General features: G+C 35.2%; 1 protein-coding gene across 6 annotated transcripts in view; it reads right to left on the reverse strand.

Moving 5' to 3' along the window:
- Positions 1 to 20740, reverse strand: part of Fhos (Formin homology 2 domain containing) — a 420893-nt gene that overhangs the window by 128410 nt on the left and 271743 nt on the right. For all 6 annotated transcript variants that reach the window (XR_012721172.1, XM_075303339.1, XM_075303338.1 and 3 more), the window contains one exon: positions 6694 to 6803. Coding sequence is in view for 5 of the 6 variants with exons in the window: in XM_075303339.1 (XP_075159454.1) it covers positions 6694 to 6803 (110 nt within the window). In the remaining variant the exon portion in view is untranslated. The remainder of the gene's footprint in view (positions 1 to 6693; positions 6804 to 20740) is intronic.

Consider the following 20740-nt stretch of genomic DNA (forward strand, 5'->3'; position numbering starts at 1 on the left):
CGATTTCAATCAAATTTGGCACACATTACTATACTACCAATTGTACTCCTTGTGCAAAATTTCAAGCAAATCGGGGTAAAACTCTGGCTACTGGGTCCATATTAGTGCATATCGGTCGAAAGATATATATGGGAGCTATATCTAAATCTGAACCGATTTCTTCCAAAATCAATAGGGTTCTATTCTGACACAAATTAGGAACATGTGCCAAATTTGAAGGCGATTGGACTTAAATTGCGACCTAGACTTTGATCACAAAAATGTGTTCACAGACAGACGGACGGACAGACGGACAAGGTTATATCGACTCAGGGACCGACCCTGAGCACTATTGCCAAAGACACCATGTGTCTATCTCGTCTCCTTCTGGGTGTTACAAACATATGCACTAACTTATAATACCCTGTTCCACAGTGTGGCGCAGGGTATAAATATGTGAAATATTGAAACTAAAGCCATTTTTATACAATTTCGCAAAAGTGTCTTTACGATTTTTCGATCGATAGATAGAGGTATAGGAACATTTAAGTCACCTGTACTCTCTGTGCAATAATTCAAGTTAATTGGAGTGAAATTATAACCTCCGGTGTTCATATGAGTCTAAATCGGGCGAAAGATATATATGGGAGCTATATCTAAAGCTGAACCGATTTCAATCAAATTTGGCCAGTATAGTAAGAATATTAATTCAACTTTCTGTGCAGGGAGCCACCGTGGTGCAATGGTTAGCATGCCCGCCTTGCATACACAAGGTCGTGGGTTCGATTCCTGCTTCGACCGAACACAAAAAAGTTTTTCAGCGGTGGATTATCCCACCTCAGTAATGCTGGTGACATTTCTGAGGGTTTCAAAGCTTCTCTAAGTGGTTTTACTGCAAAGTGGAACGCCGTTCGGACTCGGCTATAAAAAGGAGGTCCCTTGTCATTGAGCTTAACATGGAATCGGGCAGCACTCAGTGATAAGGGAGAAGTTCACCAATGTGGTATCACAATGGACTGTCGCAATAGCCTCAGTGAGCCTGATACATCGGGCGGCCACCTAACATAACCTAACCTAACTTTCTGTGCAACATTTCACATAAATCGGAGTAAAACTCTAGTTTTTTGGGGTCATATAAGTGCAGATCGGGCGATAGATATAATATATCTGTGGGAGGTATATCTAAATCTGTACAAATTTCTTCCAAAATCAACACGGTTCCATTCTGGCCCAAAATATATACTTCTGCCAAATTTGAAGTCGATTGGGTCTAAACTGCCACCTAGACTTTGATTACAAAAATGTGTTCATAGAGAGACGGACAACATTTCACATAATCGGAGTAAAACTCTGGTTTTTTGTGGTCATATAAGTGAAGATCGGGCGATAGATATAATACATCTATGGGATATATATCTAAATCTGTACAAATTTCTTCCGAAATCAATACGGTTCCATTCTGGCCCAAAATATCTACTTCTGCCAAATTTGAAGTCGATTGGGTCTAAACTGCGACCTAGACCCTGATTACAAAAATGTGTTCACAGACAGACGGACATGGCTAGATCGGCTCAGGAGCCGTCCCCGAACATTATTACCAAAAACGCCATGTGACCATCTCGTCTCCTTCTGGGTGTTGCAAACATATGCACTAACTTATAATACCCACAGTTTGGTGCAGGGTATAAACAGAAGCTCACGGTTTTACACCGAAAAGAAAACACCCGCTACGGGAAAAATGAAGCACAACGTGCGAAAAATAAATATATAATTTTGAAATACACTAAAAAAAAACAGTAAACCCACCAGGAAGGAAAATGTAGGTTAATTTTAGAAAATTTCGATTACGCCATAGCGTATGATCTGGTTGATCAGCATTTTCGTGCTTATGAGGATGACCGAAATTGGATCGATTCATGGTTTGGGTCAAAATTCCCAGAAATAACAAGTATATACGGCCGTAAGTTCGGCCAGGCCGAAGCTTATGTACCCTCCATCATGGATTGCGTAGAAACCTCATCTAAACACTGCCATCCACAATCGAATTACTTAAGTTGCGGTAACGCTTGCCGATGGCAAGGTATCTTAAAGCCTCCTAACACCATCTTCTAAATTGTATGTAAGTCCATACGTGGTATATATTAAATCAAAAAAGATCGATCCAATACGTATATAATTCAGTTTGACGAAGTAGACATAAAATTTTGAAAAAAATTTTCTACAGAAATAAAATTTTAACAAAATTTTCTATTGTTGTTGTTTTTTATTTCAGCTTAAAACCATACATTGACTAAACTACAAGAGTAGCTTAACCAACAGAGGAAAAGAATGTTTGTCAAATTTATTTGGGCAAAGCCCTATAGACTGCAAGATGGTTGGATGGACGCACGTTTCGGAATTACCACATTCCTTATCAGCATCCTCTACTTGCAGCAAAACTATCAACCAATTATCAGAATAAATTCAGGCAGTTTATTAAACCCAACAAAAACCACACTTGAACCCTCCGAAAAAAGGTTTTACATTGATAGCCGGCTTTTGCCGAAATAAATTCGAAACAAACATATCTCTATTCCTATGCCACTGTCAAATCATCGATTTGAATTCACATGGCTGGATGCTGATGAGGAATGTGGTAATTCCGAAACGTGCGTCCATCCAACCATCTTGAAGTCTATAGGGCTTTGCCCAAATAAATTTGACAAACATTCTTTTCCTCTGTTGGTTAAGCTACTCTTGTAGTTTAGTCAATGTATGGTTTTAAGCTGAAATAAAAAACAACAACAATGCTTAAAGAACAAAACCAACAATAACAAAACAAAACAAATGGAAAAAGAAGAGGAGGCATGCTCAAAATAAACCCAGCCATGTGAATTCAAATCGATGATTTGACAGTGGCATAGGAAAAGAGATATGTTTGTTTCGAATTTATTTCGGCAAAAGCCGGCTATCAATGTAAAACCTTTTTTCGGAGGGTTCAAGTGTGGTTTTTGTTGGGTTTAATAAACTGCCTGAATTTATTCTGATAATTGGTTGATAGTTTTGCTGCAAGTAGAGGATGCTGATGAGGAATGTGGTAATTCCGAAACGTGCGTCCATCCAACCATCTTGCAGTCTATAGGGCTTTGCCCAAATAAATTTGACAAACATTCTTTTCCTCTGTTGGTTAAGCTACTCTTGTAGTTTAGTCAATGTATGGTTTTAAGCTGAAATAAAAAACAACAACAATGCTTAAAGAACAAAACCAACAATAACAAAACAAAAAAAAAATTTTCTATTTTCACAAAATTTTCTATAGAAATAAAAATTTTGACAAAATTTTCTATAGAAAGAAAATTTTGTCAAAAACTTCTACAGAAATAAAATTTTAACAAAATTTTCTATAGAAATAAACTTTTGACAGAAATAAAATAAAAATAGAAATAAAATCTTGGTAGATTATTTTTGGCTCGAGTGGCAACCATGATTATGAACCGAATAAAATTTGAACAAAATTTTCTATAGAAATAAAATTTTGACAAAATTTTCTATTGAAATAAAATTTTGACAATGATGAAAATTTTATTATGAACCGAATAAAATTTTAACAAAATTTTCTCTAGAAATAAAATTTTGACAAAATTTTCTATAGAAATAAAATTTTGACAAAATTTTCTATAGAAATAAAATTTTGGTAGATTATTTTTGGCTCTAGTGGCAGCCATGATTATGAACCGATATGGATATATTTGTGTGTGATTGGACCAATTTTGGTATGGTTGTTAGCGACCATATACTAACACCACGTGCCCAATTTGAACCGGATCGGATGAATTTTGCTCCTCCAAGAGGCTCCGGAGGTCAAATCTGGAGAATGTTTTATATGGGGGCTATATATAATTATGGACCGATATGGACCAATTCTGGCACGGTTGTTAAAGATCATATACTAACACCATGTTCCAAATTACAACCGGATTGGATGAAATTTGCTTCTCTTGGAGACTTCGCAATCAAATCTGGGGATCGGTTTATATGGGGGCTATATATAATTATGAACCGATGTGGACCAATTTTTGCATGGTTGTTAGAGACCATATACCAACATCATGTACCAAATTTCAGCCGGATCGGATGAAGTTTTCTTCTCTTTGAGGCTCCGCAAGCCAAATCTGGGGATCGGTTTATATGGGGGCTATATATAATTATGGACCGATGTGAACTAATTTTTGCATGGTTATTAGAGACCATATACCAACACCATGTACCAAATTTCAGCCGGATCGGATGAAATTTGCTTCTCTTTTAGGCTCCGCAAGCCAAATCTGGGGATCGGTTTATATGGGGGCTATATATAATTATGGACCGATGTGGACCAATTTTTGCATGGTTGTTAGAGACCATATACCAACACCATATACCAAATTTCAGCCGGATCGGATGAAAAATGCTTCTGTTAGAGGCTTCACAAGCCAAATCTGGGGATCGGTTTATATGGGGGCTATATATAATTATGGACCGATGTGGACCAATTTTTGCATGGTTGTTAGAGACCATATACCAACACCATATACCAAATTTCAGCCGGATCGGATGAAATATGCTCTGTTAGAGGCTCCACAAGCCAAATCTGAAGGTCCCTTTATATGGGGCTATACGTAAAAGTGGATCGATATGGCCCATTTTCAATACCATCCGACCTACATCGATAACAACTACTTGTGCCAAGTTTCAAGTCGATAGCTTGTTTCGTTCGGAAGTTAGCGTGATTTCAACAGACGGACGGACGGACGGACATGCTTAGATCGACTCAGAATTTCACCACGACCAAGAATATATATACTTTATGGGGTCTTAGAGCAATATTTCGATGTGTTACAAACGGAATGACAAAGTTAATATACCCCCACCCTATGATGGAGGGTATAAAAAGTAGTTTTTTTAGGAATATTTTCTTATACCACATACACTGAAAGTTTTTTTTTTTTGAGAAACGAAATTTTCGACAAACAAAGTTTTCATTTGACGCTAACTATTTTTCTATTTAAGCAAGTAAAAAATATCGGAGACAATTGTTACAACGCTTCTCATAAATTCGGATTTATTTCTCCTTCAAGGAAACAGTTTATATCAACTTGGGAATTTCGTTTGCCTAAAATTTCGTTCCTGAGGAAAATATTGTTTCTTTGGGTGTATATACATATTTGCTATAGAGCTGGTGATACATCAAATCGATGTTTTGAGTGCTCAAAATGCAGTTGTTTTCGTCGATGTGTGATAGTTCGCATTATCATGGTAAAGAGTGGTCCGTATTGGAAGGTTGGTTTTCCTGGCTCCTTAAAAGACATCTGGCAAAGAAATGTAAGTGTCCTACTTACAATTGACAGTTTTTCCGAAACTACATACGATAGTTTGCTTGGAAGTGCTTCGTGCGCGAGCAACTTTTGTTGGATTTGGCCCATATTGAAACACCCATACAGTCGACTGGTTGAAACACCCATTCCACTGTTCGCCACCTGCCATGTCATAGTCGTATTTCGAAGCACAGCGATCGAATTTGTGCGAAAATTCATTCTGGAGTGAACTACGATCTCGGTTGAATTGAACATACCATCACTAAATACTGGTCCCTGCACTCAAAAAAAATTTACTTGGATCCAAAGATTTTGACCTTCCCCTAAAGACTGTCGCATTGATTCCGAGCCAAAGATGTGTCTTCTTTAAAACAAAGAAAATTTTTAGCGACCTATCTGGTTTTAACTCTAGGACCAATAAAATTAAAATTAGAATACAGATCTCATTTATCAAATGTTCATTCTCTTTTCGCGGTTTATTAATAAAGGTACTAACGTACAAACAAATATCAGTTTAAAAATCCAAATTATAACGGATACTTCAGAGTAAAAAATATTTTCTTAATTCCAAAAAAAAAAACTTTAAACCAAAGACGCTAAATCCTCAAAATAAGTCTTAGCCTATATTTGAAGCGTTTTTATCTTAAATCTAAAGTTTCCATATTACAGTTAATTTAAGGACAATTTCTTTAAAGCAAAACTGAGTTTACTTACTTTAAGGAAAATTAGTCTTTGTTCAAAGACATGTGACTTTAACGGAGGGACGCAAATTTACAAAATTTGTGTCCTAAATTTAATAAAAAAAAAATTTTGAAGCAAAGATTATAAACTTTATTTTAATTGTAATTTCATTATTTTAAAGAAATTTGTCCTTAATATTTTGTAAATTACGCATCCTAAAATTTAGGTTGCGTAATCTTTAATATCACGTACTCATTTTTTTCAGTGTGGCAGTTCATCTGTATACTGTTCTTGGGTTTATCCACGTCGAAAAATTTTAAAAATAAGCGCACAAAAATGTTCACGATTTAATTTCACACTCAAAAACAGTACCAGTTAGAAAATTTTTGGTTAATTGTAGAAATAAGTAAATATAAATAAATATTTTTCGATAAAATCAAGAAAATTTATAAGACATAATTATTTATTTTTTTCACGTGTAAAAGAAAATTACGTGTGTGAAGGAAGAAATGGAAAAATGTCTTTAGTGTCATTCGAAGTTCAAGACGGACGCATTATTGGTAAAATTTACAAATTTAAAAAAAAAATCTATTTTTTTTATTCTACTATTTTGTGCGATACACGAATTTACTAAATTTTATGCTTCATTTGTGTTACAACACTAGCGTTGTTCAATACCCCGGAAAGCTATTCTACTCACCTAGTGTTAAGGCCTTCAATTTCTTCAGCCTGTTCGGCCAATGAAGATTCCAAATCCAAATAAGCTCCATAATCGCCATCTTTATAGACTTGAATTGCTGCATCATCAATCTGAAAGTACCAAAAATAAAGACAGTTATTTTATTAATGCTTTGTTTCTAATTCTAACATATAATATTTAAATTTATAATTTGTCATTACAAGTATAAAGTATACATGACAACAGGCCCATAGAATTGCTTAAAAATTTATAAATTATTAAGGGTCATATTGCTAAAGTAATGCACACATTTGAAGAACGGATATCGCAAATGTTGTTCTTGTGTTATGGTTGTTTTAGCATCTTCAAAAAGTACTCATTGTTACTACCGGAAAAAAATGTTTGGGTTATAAATTTTTTTAAATTTTTATACCCTGCGCCACACTGTGGAACAGGGTATTATAAGTTAGTGCATATGTTTGCAACACCCAGAAGGAGACGAGATAGACACATGGTGTCTTTGGCAAAAATGCTCAGGGTGGGCTTCTGAGTCGATATAGCCATGTCCGTGAACACATTTTTGTAATCAAAATCTAGGTCGCAGATTTAGTCCAATCGACTTCAAATTTGGCACAAGTATGTGTTTTGGCTCAGAATAGAACCCTATTGATTTTGGAAGAAATCGGTTCAGATTTAGATATAGCTCCCATATATATTTCGCCCGATATGGACTTATATGACCCCAGAAGCCAGAGTTTTTGCCCTAATTTGTTTAAAATTTTGCACAAGAAGAACAATTAGTACTACAGTCAAGTGTGCCAAATTTTATTGAAATCGGTTCAGATTTAGATATAGCTCCCATATATATCGTTCGCCCGATTTACACTCATATGACCACAGTGGCCAATCTTTTACTCCGATTTAATTGAAATTTTGCACAGGGAGTAGAATAGGCATTGTAGCTATGCGTGCCAAATTTCAGAAATCGGTTCAGATTTAGATATAGCTCCCATATATATGTTTTTCTGATTTAGACAAAAATGGTCAAAATACAAACATTTTCCTTGTAAAATCGCCACTGCTTAGTCGAAAAGTTGTAAAAATGACTCTAATTTTCCTAAACTTCTAATACATATATATCGAGCGATAAATCATAAATAAACTTTTGCGAAGTTCCACTAAAATTGCTTCAGATTTAAATGTTTTCCATATTTATACCCTTCACCACTACTGTGGTACAGGGTATAATAAGTTTGTGCATTTGTATGTAACGCCAAGAAATAGTGGTCATAGACCCATCTTTTAGTATACCGATCGGCTTAGAATTAAATTTTGAGTCGATTTAGCGATGTCCGTCTGTCTGTCTGTCCGTCCGTCCGTCTGTCTGTATGTGTAATTTTGTGCACAAAATACAGCTCGCAATTTATGTCCGATCGTCCTCAAATTTGGCATAGGACCGTTTCTTGGGACAGAGTCAATCGTTATTGGTTTTGGAAAAAATCGGTTCAGATTTAGATATAGCTGCCATATATATTTATCCCCGCTGTGGTCATAGTTAGCGTGTTTATCAACCGATTTTCTTGAAATACCGTACATCCAAATATTTTATGAATCTCTAAAATCTTGTAAAATATCAGCCAAATCGGTTTAGATTTAGATATAGCTCCCATATATATCTTTCGTCCGATTTAGACTCATATGACCACAGAGGCCAAAGTTTACTACCGATCTTCGTGAAATTTTGCACAGAGGGTAGAATTGACATTCTACCAATGCTTGGTAAATTTGATTGAAATCGGTTAAAATTTAGATATAGCTCCCATATATATCTTTCGTCCGATTTGAACTTATATGACCGCAAAATCCAGGGTTTTGCCGTGATTTGCTTCAAATTTTGCGCAAGGGGTACGTTTAATAGTATCGTTAAGTGTGTCAAATTTTGTTAAAATCGGTTCAGATTTAGATATAGCTCACATATATATCTTTCGCCCGATTTGGACTTATGGTCTCAAAAGCCAGAGTTCTGCCCTGACTTACTTCAAATTTTGCACAAGCGGTACTTTTAACGATACTATTATATGTGCCAAATATGGTCCAAATCGATTCAGATTTAGATATAGCTCCCATATATATCTTTCGTCCGATTTGAACTTATACGGCCGCACAATCCAGGGTTTTGCCGTGAATTGCTTCAAATTTCGCACAAGGTGTACGTTTAGTAGTATAGGTAATAGTGGAAAATTTGGTTGAAATCGGTTCAGATTTAGATATGGCTCCCATATATATCTCCCATCCGATTTGCCCTCATGTGACCAGGGGGGCCAAAGTTATACTACTATTTACGTGAAATTTCGCATAGATAGCAGAATTATTATTCTAACTATGCATGTCAAATTTAGTCAAAATTGGTTCAGATTGTATATAGCTCCCATATATACGTACACCAGAGTTGGGGAAATATGGTAGACTGTTTCATATTTTAGGCCCATTTTCAATGGGATTTTCCTCCAATTCACTGGATAGTTTCCTCAGAGAATACAAATATGGCCAAAATTCTAACACTTTACACAAAATTCTGTGATGATTTCCCCATATCTTAGCCATATCCTACACACTGCAATGCCAAAATTTCTACGGAACGGATGAGTTTTAAATAAGGCTTCAAGTCGCCCAACTAGACCAAATAATATATCACAACCCACACTTGACCACATATCTTGGCGAGATCTAACCAATATCCTTGTAAAATCGCCACTGCTGAGTAGCAAAAATTGTAAATATTACTCTAATTGTCCTATATCTCGAATACATATGTATCGCCTGAAAAATCATAAATCTCTTTTGTTCAATTTCATTAAAATTTCTTTCGCTTCATATTTTCCATATTTCTTACTAACATTGTGTTTCATCCCAGGGCGTTAGCCGATTTAAATTTTAATTGTAGAGTTTTTGTAGAAGTACAAAAAATTGTTTCCATTAAAAGTATTTGTATCTGGAAATGCAAATTTTTATATAGCTCCAGCAAATTTTAAGTAGTTGAGATGGTAACACAAATGTTTGTCTACATAGTGGTGAAGGGTATAATATAGTCGGTCCCTCCGGACTTTACGCTTTACTTACTTGTTATACCCTCCATCATTGGATGGGGGTATATTAACTTTGTCATTCCGTTTGTAACACATCGAAATATTGCTCTAAGACCCCATAAAGTATATATATTCTGGGTCGTGGTGAAATTCTGAGTCGACCTGAGCATGTCCGTCCGTCCGTCCGTCCGTCCGTCCGTCCGTCTGTTGAAATCACGCTAACTTCCGAACGAAACAAGCTATCGACTTGAAACTTGGCACAAGTAGTTGTTATTGATGTAGGTCGGATGGTATTGCAAATGGGCCATATCGGTCCACTTTTACGTATAGCCCCCATATAAACGGACCCCCAAATTTGGCTTGCGATTGCTCTAAAAGTAGCAAATTTCATCCGATCCGGTTGCAATATGGTACATGGTGTTAGTATATGGTCTCTAACAACCATGCAAAAATTGGTCAATATCGGTCCACTTTTACGTATAGCCCCCATATAAACGGACCCCCAAATTTGGCTTGCGATTGCTCTAAGAGAAGCAAATTTCATCCGATCCGGTTGAAATATGGTACATGGTGTTAGTATATGGTCTCTAACAACCGTGCAAAAATTGGTCAATATCGGTCCACTTTTACGTATAGCCCCCATATAAACGGACCCCCAAATTTGGCTTGCGATTGCTCTAAGAGAAGCAAATTTCATCCGATCAGGCTGAAATTTGGTACATGGTGTTAGTATATGGCTCTAACAACCATGCAAAAATTGGTCCACATCGGTCCATAATTATATATAGCCCCCATATAAAATGATCCGCCGATTTGGCTTGTGGAGCCTCTAAGAGAAGCAAATTTCATCCGATCCGGCTGAAATGTGGTACATGGTGTTGGTATATGTTCTCTAATGACCATACAAAAATTGGTCCACAACGACCCATAATTATATATAGCCCCCATATAAGCCGATCCCCAGATTTGACCTCCGGAGCCTCTTAGAGGAGCAAAATTCATCCGATCCGGTTGAAATTTGGTACATGGTGTTAGTATATGGTCTCTAACAACCACGCGAGAATTGGTCCATATCGGTCCATAATTATATATAGCCCCCATATAAACCGTTCCCCAGATTTGATCTCCGGAGCCTCTTGGAGGAGCAAAATTCATCCGATCCGGTTGAAATTTGCAACGTGGTTTTAGTATAAGGCCGCTAATAACCATGCCAAAATTGGTCCATATCGGTCTATAGTTATATATAGCCGATCCCCAATCACACAAAAATTGGTCCATATCGGTTCATAATCATGGTTGCCACTCGAGCCAAAAAAAATCTACCAAAATTTTATTTTCATAGAAAAAATTGTCAAAATGTTATTTATTTCTATAGAAAATTTAGTCAACATTTTATTTCTATAGAAAATTTTGTCAAAATTTTATTTCTATAGAAAATTTTGACAAAATTTTATTTCTATAGAAAATTTTGACAAAATTTTATTTCTATAGAATCTTTTTTTTCAAATTTTATTTCTATAGAAAATTTTGTCAAAATTTTACTTCTATAGAAATTTTATTTTGTCAAAATTTTATTTCTATAGAAACTTTAAACTTAATTATATACGTATTTAATCGGTCCTTTTGTAGTTTAATATATACCACGTATGGACTATGTGGTATATATTACGTTGTTAGGAAGTTTTATGATACATTGCCATCGGCTTCAGTAGACGTTTCTACGCAATCCATGGTGGAGGGTACATGCGCTTCGGCCTGGCCGAACTTACGGCCATATATACTTGTTTTTTATTAACATTGTGTTCCACCATAGTGCATTAGCCGACTTAAATTTTGAGTCTATAGATTTTGTAGAAGTCTATCAAATTCTGTCCAGATCGAGTGATATTTAAATTTTTGTATTTGGGACAAACCTTTATATATAGCACCCAACACATTTGACGGATGTGATATGGTATCGAAAATTTAGATCTAAAAAGTGGTGCAGGGTATAATATAGTCGGCCCCGCCCGACTTTAGACTTTCCTTACTTGTTTTTTTTTTCTACACCTGTACGTACACTGGTAGAAATGAATTAATTATATTAACGAAAGGTATCATTAAAATTGATTTCATGAAAGAAATTCATAAATATAATGAAAATATTCGTTATTATAACGAATTTTTTATAAAACTACGAAACGAGTCGTTCAGTTAACGAACATATTCATTATCGTGATGACAATGTTACTCTATACCTTTGCAAAATATCATTGGCTCAGTTTCAATGAAATTTTCGTTAAAAAATATATTGGCATAATATAAGAGCTTATACAGACAATATCCGAAGAATTTTCATTTTGAATTTAAAAATTTGAAACCTCATTTAATTGGAATTTTTTTCTTTACATCCACATTAAGGACATTTTTCTTTACCACAACTGCAGTCACCCGACTTCAACGAAAAAAAAAAAAAATTTATATATGTGTTTCTTAAATTTAATGCAATAATATAATATCTTAAAAAATAATTGTCTTTAATATTAAACCTTTATAGTAGGTCAATGTATGTTTTTCATTATGTGATGACTAGAAAACCTACTTCTGGCTACTATATTTTCATTTTAGCCCAAAGTTATTACACCCCGACCTCGTATTGATTTGCTGTAGAAAAAATGGAAATTCCAAGACATCTTCCAAGGCTGCAAATAGAAAACTCACAATTGAAAGTAATTTTTCATTATTTTCATTTGCAATTTCGATTACTACTGGCAGCAGGACAATAAAAAAGAGAAAACGAATGTTCTTAACATGTTCGTTTTTGTCCACTATTAGCCATAAAATAAAACGTCCAACTTTACTCGCACCCGGATTAAGAATTCCTCTAAAGTGAATCTGAAATCAGGCTAGCAGTTAGTGATTAAAACTCATGTCGCTGTGGAAAATCACAATTGAGAATGTATTTTGTTCACACATTAAGCAACTCTCCAGCTGGTTTCAAATGATTGTCAGTTGTTAGTGGCATTTCATCGTTCTAAAGATGCCACAATGTGGCGGTTGCCTTTCTCGCCAACATCATCATCACCAAACTTGATGATAAGTGCCTGCTTAGGGGAGGCCATGTAATTTCGTTCATCTTCCACCAGTTGGTTTACTCCATAATCACAAAATGGTTATCCATTCATCTTGTCTAGCCTTTGTCCATTTGCGTGTCTTAATATTTTCTTCTTCAGAGATCTTTAATTTCAAGTCTGTTCGTAAAATTGTGACGAGATATGTCTGAGTAGACAAGAGATTTTTTTTTTTTTGCATTAAGCCATCAGAATACCGGTAATAGAAGATAACCCAGGCTAAAAGCATGGATAGACATATCATCATTGGTGTTTATTAGACCCACTTTAAGCCTCATAATTACTTTCATTTTAAGATTTTGATGTACGTTTTCATTACAATTTCCTGGTAAGAATGTCTATCTGCAATAAGACTGATGTGTATCTGTAAAGATAAACGGTTTATATGGGGGCTATATGTGATTATGGACCGATATTGACCAATTTTGCCATGGATATCAGAGACTATATACTTACCTCACATACCAAATTTCAAGAGGATGGATAGGATGAAAATTGCTCCTCCAAGAGGCTCCGAAGGTCAAATCTGGGGATCGGTTTATATGAGGGCTATATATTTAATTATGGACCGATATGGATCAATTTTTGCATGGTTGTTAGAGACCATATACTAACAACGCGTACCACGTTTCAACCGGATCGAATGACTTTTGCACCTCCAAGAGGCTCCGGAGGTCAAATCTGGGGATCGGTTTATATGGGGGCTACATATAATTATGGACCGATGTGAACTAATTCTTGCAGGGTTGTTAATAACCATATACTAACACCACGTACTAAATTTCAACCGGGTCGGATAAAATTTGCTTCTCTAAGACGCTCCGCAAGCCAAATCTGGGGGTCAGTTTATATGGGGGCTATACGTACAAGTGGTCCAATATGGCCAAGCCGACAGCTTGTTTCGTTCGGAAGTTAGCGTGATTTCAACAGGCAGACGGACGGACGTTCTTAGATCGACTCAGAATTTCACCACGACCCAGAATATGAAGTATGTCAAAAAAAGTCTTTTGACATTGCCAAATATTTTAAATTCCAGAAGTAATTGAAGTACAAACAAGTAAGTAAAGTCTACACGCAAAGAAAAACAAAAACGTTTGGAAAACGTGTACCGAAAACGTTTTTCTTTTGTTAGAGTTTTTTGAATTGCTTCGAAAATTTTAAACTTTTATTTATTTATTTCAAAAAAGTTATTTTTGAAACAACAACACAGTCCATTTCGTTTATATCAAACACTGTTCTTTTCTGACTTTAGGTCTTTAATAAGACACATTTTACAGTTCAAAATTTAATATACTACAATGTAATGTTGAACAGTTTTTCGGAATCTTCCGAACATATCTCTAATATATATGTAAAAATAAAAAAACTTTGGTCGAAGCAGAGATCGAACCCACGACCCTTGGCATGCAAGTCGGACGTAGCAACCACTGCTCCACGGTGCCAAACTAAATGTTTGTTTCTGTTAAATAAACTTTTTTCATTCGGTTCGTGGGCGCCGCAAGCTATGCTATATAAATATAACTTATATGGACATTTATCTATTGATGACCATAACAGGTACATAGCTCAGTGGTTAATGTGTTGGCTTACAAAGTGCATGGTCCGCGGTTCGATTCTCCGTCCAGGCGAAAGGTAAAAAAATTTTAAAAATTTATAAAATCGTATAATTTTTTCTACATTGTTGGCATCGCAGGAAAAGGTGTTAAGAACTAAAAAACCTCGTGGATGTGAGAAAGATTTGAGGGAAAATGAAATTAGCAAGAAAACAATGTTGTTTATTGAGTTTGTCTTTATGAAATTGTTTTTACATCCTGGAAAAGAATAAACGTTTATCACAAAATGTATATAATTTTCTTCCAAATACACTTCCTTACAGCAAAAAGCAAATGAGAAACGAACTTTGTTTGTCTAAAATTTCGTTTGGGAGGAAAGAATTATTTTTTTGCGTGTAAAGTCGGGCGGAGCCGACTATATTATACCCTTCACCACTATGTAGACAAACATTTGTGGGAGCTATATAAATTTTTGCATTTCCAGATACAAATACTTTTAATGAAGACAATTTTTTGTACTTCTACAAAAACTCTAGTAATATTTACAATTTTTGCTACTCATCAGTGGCGATTTTACAAGGATATTAGTTACATCTCGCCAAGATATGTGATCAAGTGTGGGTTTTGATATATTATTTGGTCGAGTCGGGCGACTTGGAGCCTTTTTTAAAACTCAACCGTTCTGTGGAAATGTTGGCATTACAGTGTGTAACAGGTTGGCTGATAAGTCCCCACTCTAACAAAGAAAAACACATTTTTTTGTCAAAATTCGTTTTTGTTATTCAATATAGTTCCCTTCCAGAGCGATACGATTATAACGACCTTCCAATTTTTTGATACCATTTTGGTAGTACTCCTTCGGTTTTGCCTCAAAATAGGCCTCAGTTTCGGCGATCAGCTCTTGATTGCAGCCAAATTTTTTCCCTGCGAGCATCCTTTTCTGAGAACAAGAAAAAGTCGATGGGGGCCAGATCTGGAGAATACGGTGGGTGGGGAAGCAATTCGAAGCCCAATTCATGAATTTTTGCCATCGTTCTCAATGACTTGTGGCACGGTGCGTTGTCTTGGTGGAACAACACTTTTTTCTTCTTCATATGGGGCCGTTTTGCCGCGATTTCGACCTTCAAACGCTCCAATAACGCCATATAATAGTCACTGTTGATGGTTTTTCCCTTCTCAAGATAATCAATAAAAATTATTCCATGCGCATCCCAAAAAACATTACTTTGCCAGCGGGCTTTTGGGTCTTTCCACGCTTCGGAGACGGTTCAGCGGTCACTGTCCACTCAGCCGACTGTCGATTGGACTCTGGAGTATAGTGATGGAGCCATGTTTCATCCATTGTCACATACCGACGGAAAAACTCGGGTGTATTACGAGTTAACAGCTGCAAACACCGCTTAGAATCATCAACACGTTGTTGTTTTTGGTCAAATGTGAGCTCGCGCGGCACCCATTTTGCACAGAGCTTCCGCATATCCAAATATTGATGAATGATATGACCAACACGTTCCTTTGATATCGTTAAGGCCTCTGCTATCTCGATCAATTTCATTTTACGGTCATTCAAAATCATTTTGTGGATTTTTTGATGTTTTCGTCGGTAACCACCTCTTTCGGGCGTCCACTGCGTTCACCGTCCTCCGTGCTCTTTTCACCACGCTTGAATTTTGCATACCGATCAATTATTATTGATTTCCCTGGGGCAGAGTCCGGAAACTCATTATCAAGCCAAGTTTTTGCTTCCACCGTATTTTTTCCCTTCAGAAAACAGTATTTTATCAAAACACGAAATTCCTTTTTTCCATTCTTTTTCACAATAACAAAAGTTGCTTCACAAAAGACGCTCTATCTCACAAACTAATTGACTTACAGACGTCAAATTTTGACACGAATCATTGGTACTATATAAAAATAATATGCATTTAATACTAGCGACACCATCTATATGTCAGACCGGGGACTTATCAGCCAACCTGTTACTTCTCTGCTTGTAATTTAATAATGAATTGGTAAGGATTCTTTTAACCCTGGACAGTCATCCTTATTTTTTGTACATTAACGTCATCCTTCGTCATTTTGACTACGGCTCATCTTAAGAAGCTATAATTTTCATCGTGAGCGAAAAAGTGAACCATACTTGAATTTATTTTCTTATTCAATTTTGTTTTAATTAGTATAAAACAAAAATTCATAAAACGGTCGAATTAGTATAACTTAAATTTACCATTTCCCAATAGACTAAAATTCATTTTAAATTGAAAATAAAATTACGTGTCGTCATTTTGACGAATGATGACTGTCTACTAGGGTTAACCAGAATATTTGGTTTTTTATGCATATTATTATTTTTGTCATTAGATTTTTTGGAAACCTATTTAATAATTTTATTTAATGTAAAAAATAAATATTTAATTTCAGAGTAACCCAAAAAAATTTGTACAACTTTTTATATTTCCCCTCAGCGTACAATTTAATAGAGAATTGGTAAGTTTTATATTAAAACTTTGGCTTTCTTTCAACTAGAATATTTATTTTATTATATCCTTCACATCGATAATAACACAGTTTTATGAGTTTATATAGAATACTTTATTATTTCTCTAATTGTTTCAGGTACAAATTTTATGAGATACGTTTTCCAAAGAAAAGTTGAATTCCTTACACCATTTGATAAAATGTAAGTTACAAGCTAAAATAAAGAATTAAAAAAATATATTTCATTACATGGTGTTAATTTTTAACAATTTTCATTATTGCTTCAATTTTTTCCAGCAAGATATGCGATGAATAAAAAAAGGATAAGTCAAAATGTCCAAACAGCGAGTTCAGATGAACTACTCTCTGTTCCACGTGGTCATAATTTTTCTTCACAAAAAACATTGTATTAAGAACTTTCATCATAAGTTTTTATAATAAAGTACTTTTGCTTAAAGAAAGTTTAATTTTAATGTATGAAAATGTTCATAATAGTAAAACGGTTTGTTGTTCCTTTAATTATTTAGTTCTCTGTACTGTGGAATGATTGATTTAAAAATATGTTAGTTTAGTCGTCGACATTTTAAAGAGACTGTTAAGCAATTTTTATTATCGGGTCTCCCAAAAAATAAACAAGTAAACCAAAATAATACTGACTTTTTAACTTGGTAGGAGTATATCACTCTTATGGTGTTGTAAAATCAAATACAATGGTATAGATGAACTAAAATTTAAGAGAATTATAAACTAGACAAGTTGAAAAAAATCTTAAGGACTAAATCATGGTCAATATTAAAGGGTGATACGGTCAAAATTTGGTCAAGGGAAAACGCGTGTAAATCGGTGAAATCGTTTATTTACAAAATCAAATTAAATTTCTTTTTCAAGTTCAATTAGTATAAAATTCAGGAAAAATATTCAGTTAGGCTTTCGCTTTCCCAAATCCGAATTGCCGGGCCTCACGCTTGACACCTGCCATCAGATTTTGTACAGCCACCTTGTCCACCTTCTTCGCCGCAGAAAGCCAGTTGGCCTTGAACTGCTGCTCGTCCTTAGCAGTTTTTTGGTCTTCTTTAGGTTCCGCTTAACATTAGCCCAGTATTTCTCAATTGGGCGGAGCTCTGGCGTGTTGGGAGGGTTCTTGTCCTTGGGAACCACCTGCACGTTGTTGGCGGCGTACCACTCCATGGCTTTTTTACCGTAATGGCAAGATGCCAAATCCGGCCAAAACAGTACGGAACAACCGTGTTTCTTCAGGAAAGGCAGCAGACGTTTATTCAAACACGCTTTCACGTAGATTTCTTGGTTGACAGTCCCGGAAGCTATGAAAATGCTGCTTTTCAAGCCACAGGTACAGATGGCTTGCCAAACCAGATATTTCTTTGCGAACTTTGATAGTTTTATGTGCTTGAAAATATCTGCTACCTTTCCTCTTCCTTTTTCCGTATAAAACTCCTGTCCCGGAAGCTGCTTGTAGTCGGCTTTGACGTAGGTTTCGTCGTCCATTACCACGCATTCAAACTTCGTCAGCATCGTCGTGTACAGTCTCCAGGATCGCGCTTTGGCCGTCGCATTTTGTTTATCATCGAGATTTGGAGTCACTACCTTCTTGTAAGTCGATAGTCCGGCTCGTTTTTTGGCTCGATGCACGGTTGTAGACGATACACCCAGCTTATTTGCGGCATCTCGGAAAGAGAGGTTAGGGTTTCGCTTGAAACTACCGGCAACTCTCTTTGTCGTCTCAGCGGCTTCCGGTTTTCGATTTCCCCCCGATCCAGACTTCCTGGCTGTCGACAAACGTTCCCCAAACACTTTAATTACATTTGTAACGGTTGATTTGGCAACTTTTAGCGATTTTGCCAGCTTTGCGTGCGAGTAGCCCGGATTTTCGCGATGCGCGAGCAAAATTTTGATACGCTGCTCTTCTTGCTTGGACGGCATTTTGACAACTGAAGAGTGAATTCCAAAATCACTTTTGCTTAAAGAAAGTTTAATTTTAATGTATGAAAATGTTCATAATAGTAAAACGGTTTGTTGTTCCTTTAATTATTTAGTTCTCAGTACTGTGGAATGATTGATTTAAAAATAGTTTAGTCGTCGACATTTTAAAGAGACTGTTAAGCAATTTTTATTATCGGGTGTCCCAAAAAATAAGCAAGTAAACCAAAATAACTAATACTGACTTTTTAACTTGGTAGGGTGTTGTAAAAATGAACTAAAATGAATTATAAACTAGACAAGTTGAAAAAAAAAATCTTAAGGGCTAAATCATGGTCAATATTACTACAGTTCAGTTCATTTTGCAATGGAAAAGGGTTCACTGTTTTTTTCAGTGTATTTTGGCCATATTTGCTTAAATATGCGTCCTAGAGCAAAAAGGACTTTAATTCGTGTCCACCCCTAAAAAATTAAAATTTCGATGAAAATCCTTGAAAAGTTCAAATTTTTATATGAAAAACTTATTTTGGCCATATGAAGTTCACCACCATTGTATCACAATAAATTGAATAGTATAAGTGAGCCTGAAATATCAGAATGCCACTAAACCTAACTTTCAGCCAATATATGGAATTGTTTAAACAAACTTGGAAATGAGGAGGCTTACTCTACCCCTTCCAGATAGAATTTTGGGCTACGACTATGATGCGATATCATGTTTTTGACAACATCCTGCTTTGAAGACAGTTAATTTTGAAATCGTATTTAGCTTCTTTAACTTCGATAACCAAGAATTTGCTTTATATAGCAGTTGGTGGTAATTTAAACATCTGTTAATCTAAGCTTTAAATTGCAAATTATTAGTGTGGCTATGATAGAAAACGAACAAAACGGATATAGAAGAACAACAGAAAACAGAGTTATTATGAAAAGTTTACAACATTGGAAATGTGTTGAAAGCTATGCTGTCACTGGATACTGTGCTAAGATGAAAAAATTACTTTTAACATAAATGACAGATATTACACACGCTAGTCAAAAAGAAATTATTTTATATGGAAGACTTTTGATGGCCAAAAGACAAGACTAACCAAGTACTGTGAAATGTTTGAAAAGTGGACGTCCGTTGTCTCCTATGTTTTGTCCACATTTGGGTCGTGTCAACTTATAGGAGAATGATAATTTTAATGTAATAAAATAGACTTTTGGATCTTTGGAAAATTTTGAAAAGTCTACTTTAAAAAACAACAAATATCAATTCGACTATTCGACTTTTGCAAAAGTAGGCTTTTTGATTTTTTCGGAAATAGGCAAATATGATTTTTTTTTCTCTTTTTAAAACTCTCTTCTATTTTCAATTCAAATTCCAAAACTAATCGAAGTCGTGCTTAAATTCGATATTTTTAAAAATCGGGTCAATTGGCGACGAAATCGACCTCGGATTAAAAGGGGAATTATGATGCTAATATTAAATATTAAATCTGAGAATGTGTATAGCAGTGGTACCTTTGTATAACTTCAGTGGCAAATTTGCCACATTTTTTATGTGTTGATACTTTTGTGGCGTAATCCCTTTAAAATAAAACCAATTTCGCTTGAGTAATGGTGTCTAAATTTTATTTCTGAAGAAAATTTTGTCAAAATGTTATTTCTATAGAGAATTTTGTAAAAATTTTATTTCTGTAGAAAATTTTGTCAAAATTTTATTTATATAGAAAATTTTGTTAAAATTTTATTTCTATAAAAAAGTTTGTCCGATTTTATTTATATTGAAAATTTTATCAAAATTTTATTTCTATAGAAAATGTTGTCAAATTTTTACTTCTATAGACAATTTGGTTAAAATTTTATTTCTATAGAAAATTTGGTTCAAATTTTATTTCTATAGAGAATTTTGTTAAAA

This window comes from Haematobia irritans, chromosome 4, assembly GCF_050003625.1.
Source record: "Haematobia irritans isolate KBUSLIRL chromosome 4, ASM5000362v1, whole genome shotgun sequence".
Classification (NCBI taxonomy): domain Eukaryota; kingdom Metazoa; phylum Arthropoda; class Insecta; order Diptera; family Muscidae; genus Haematobia; species Haematobia irritans.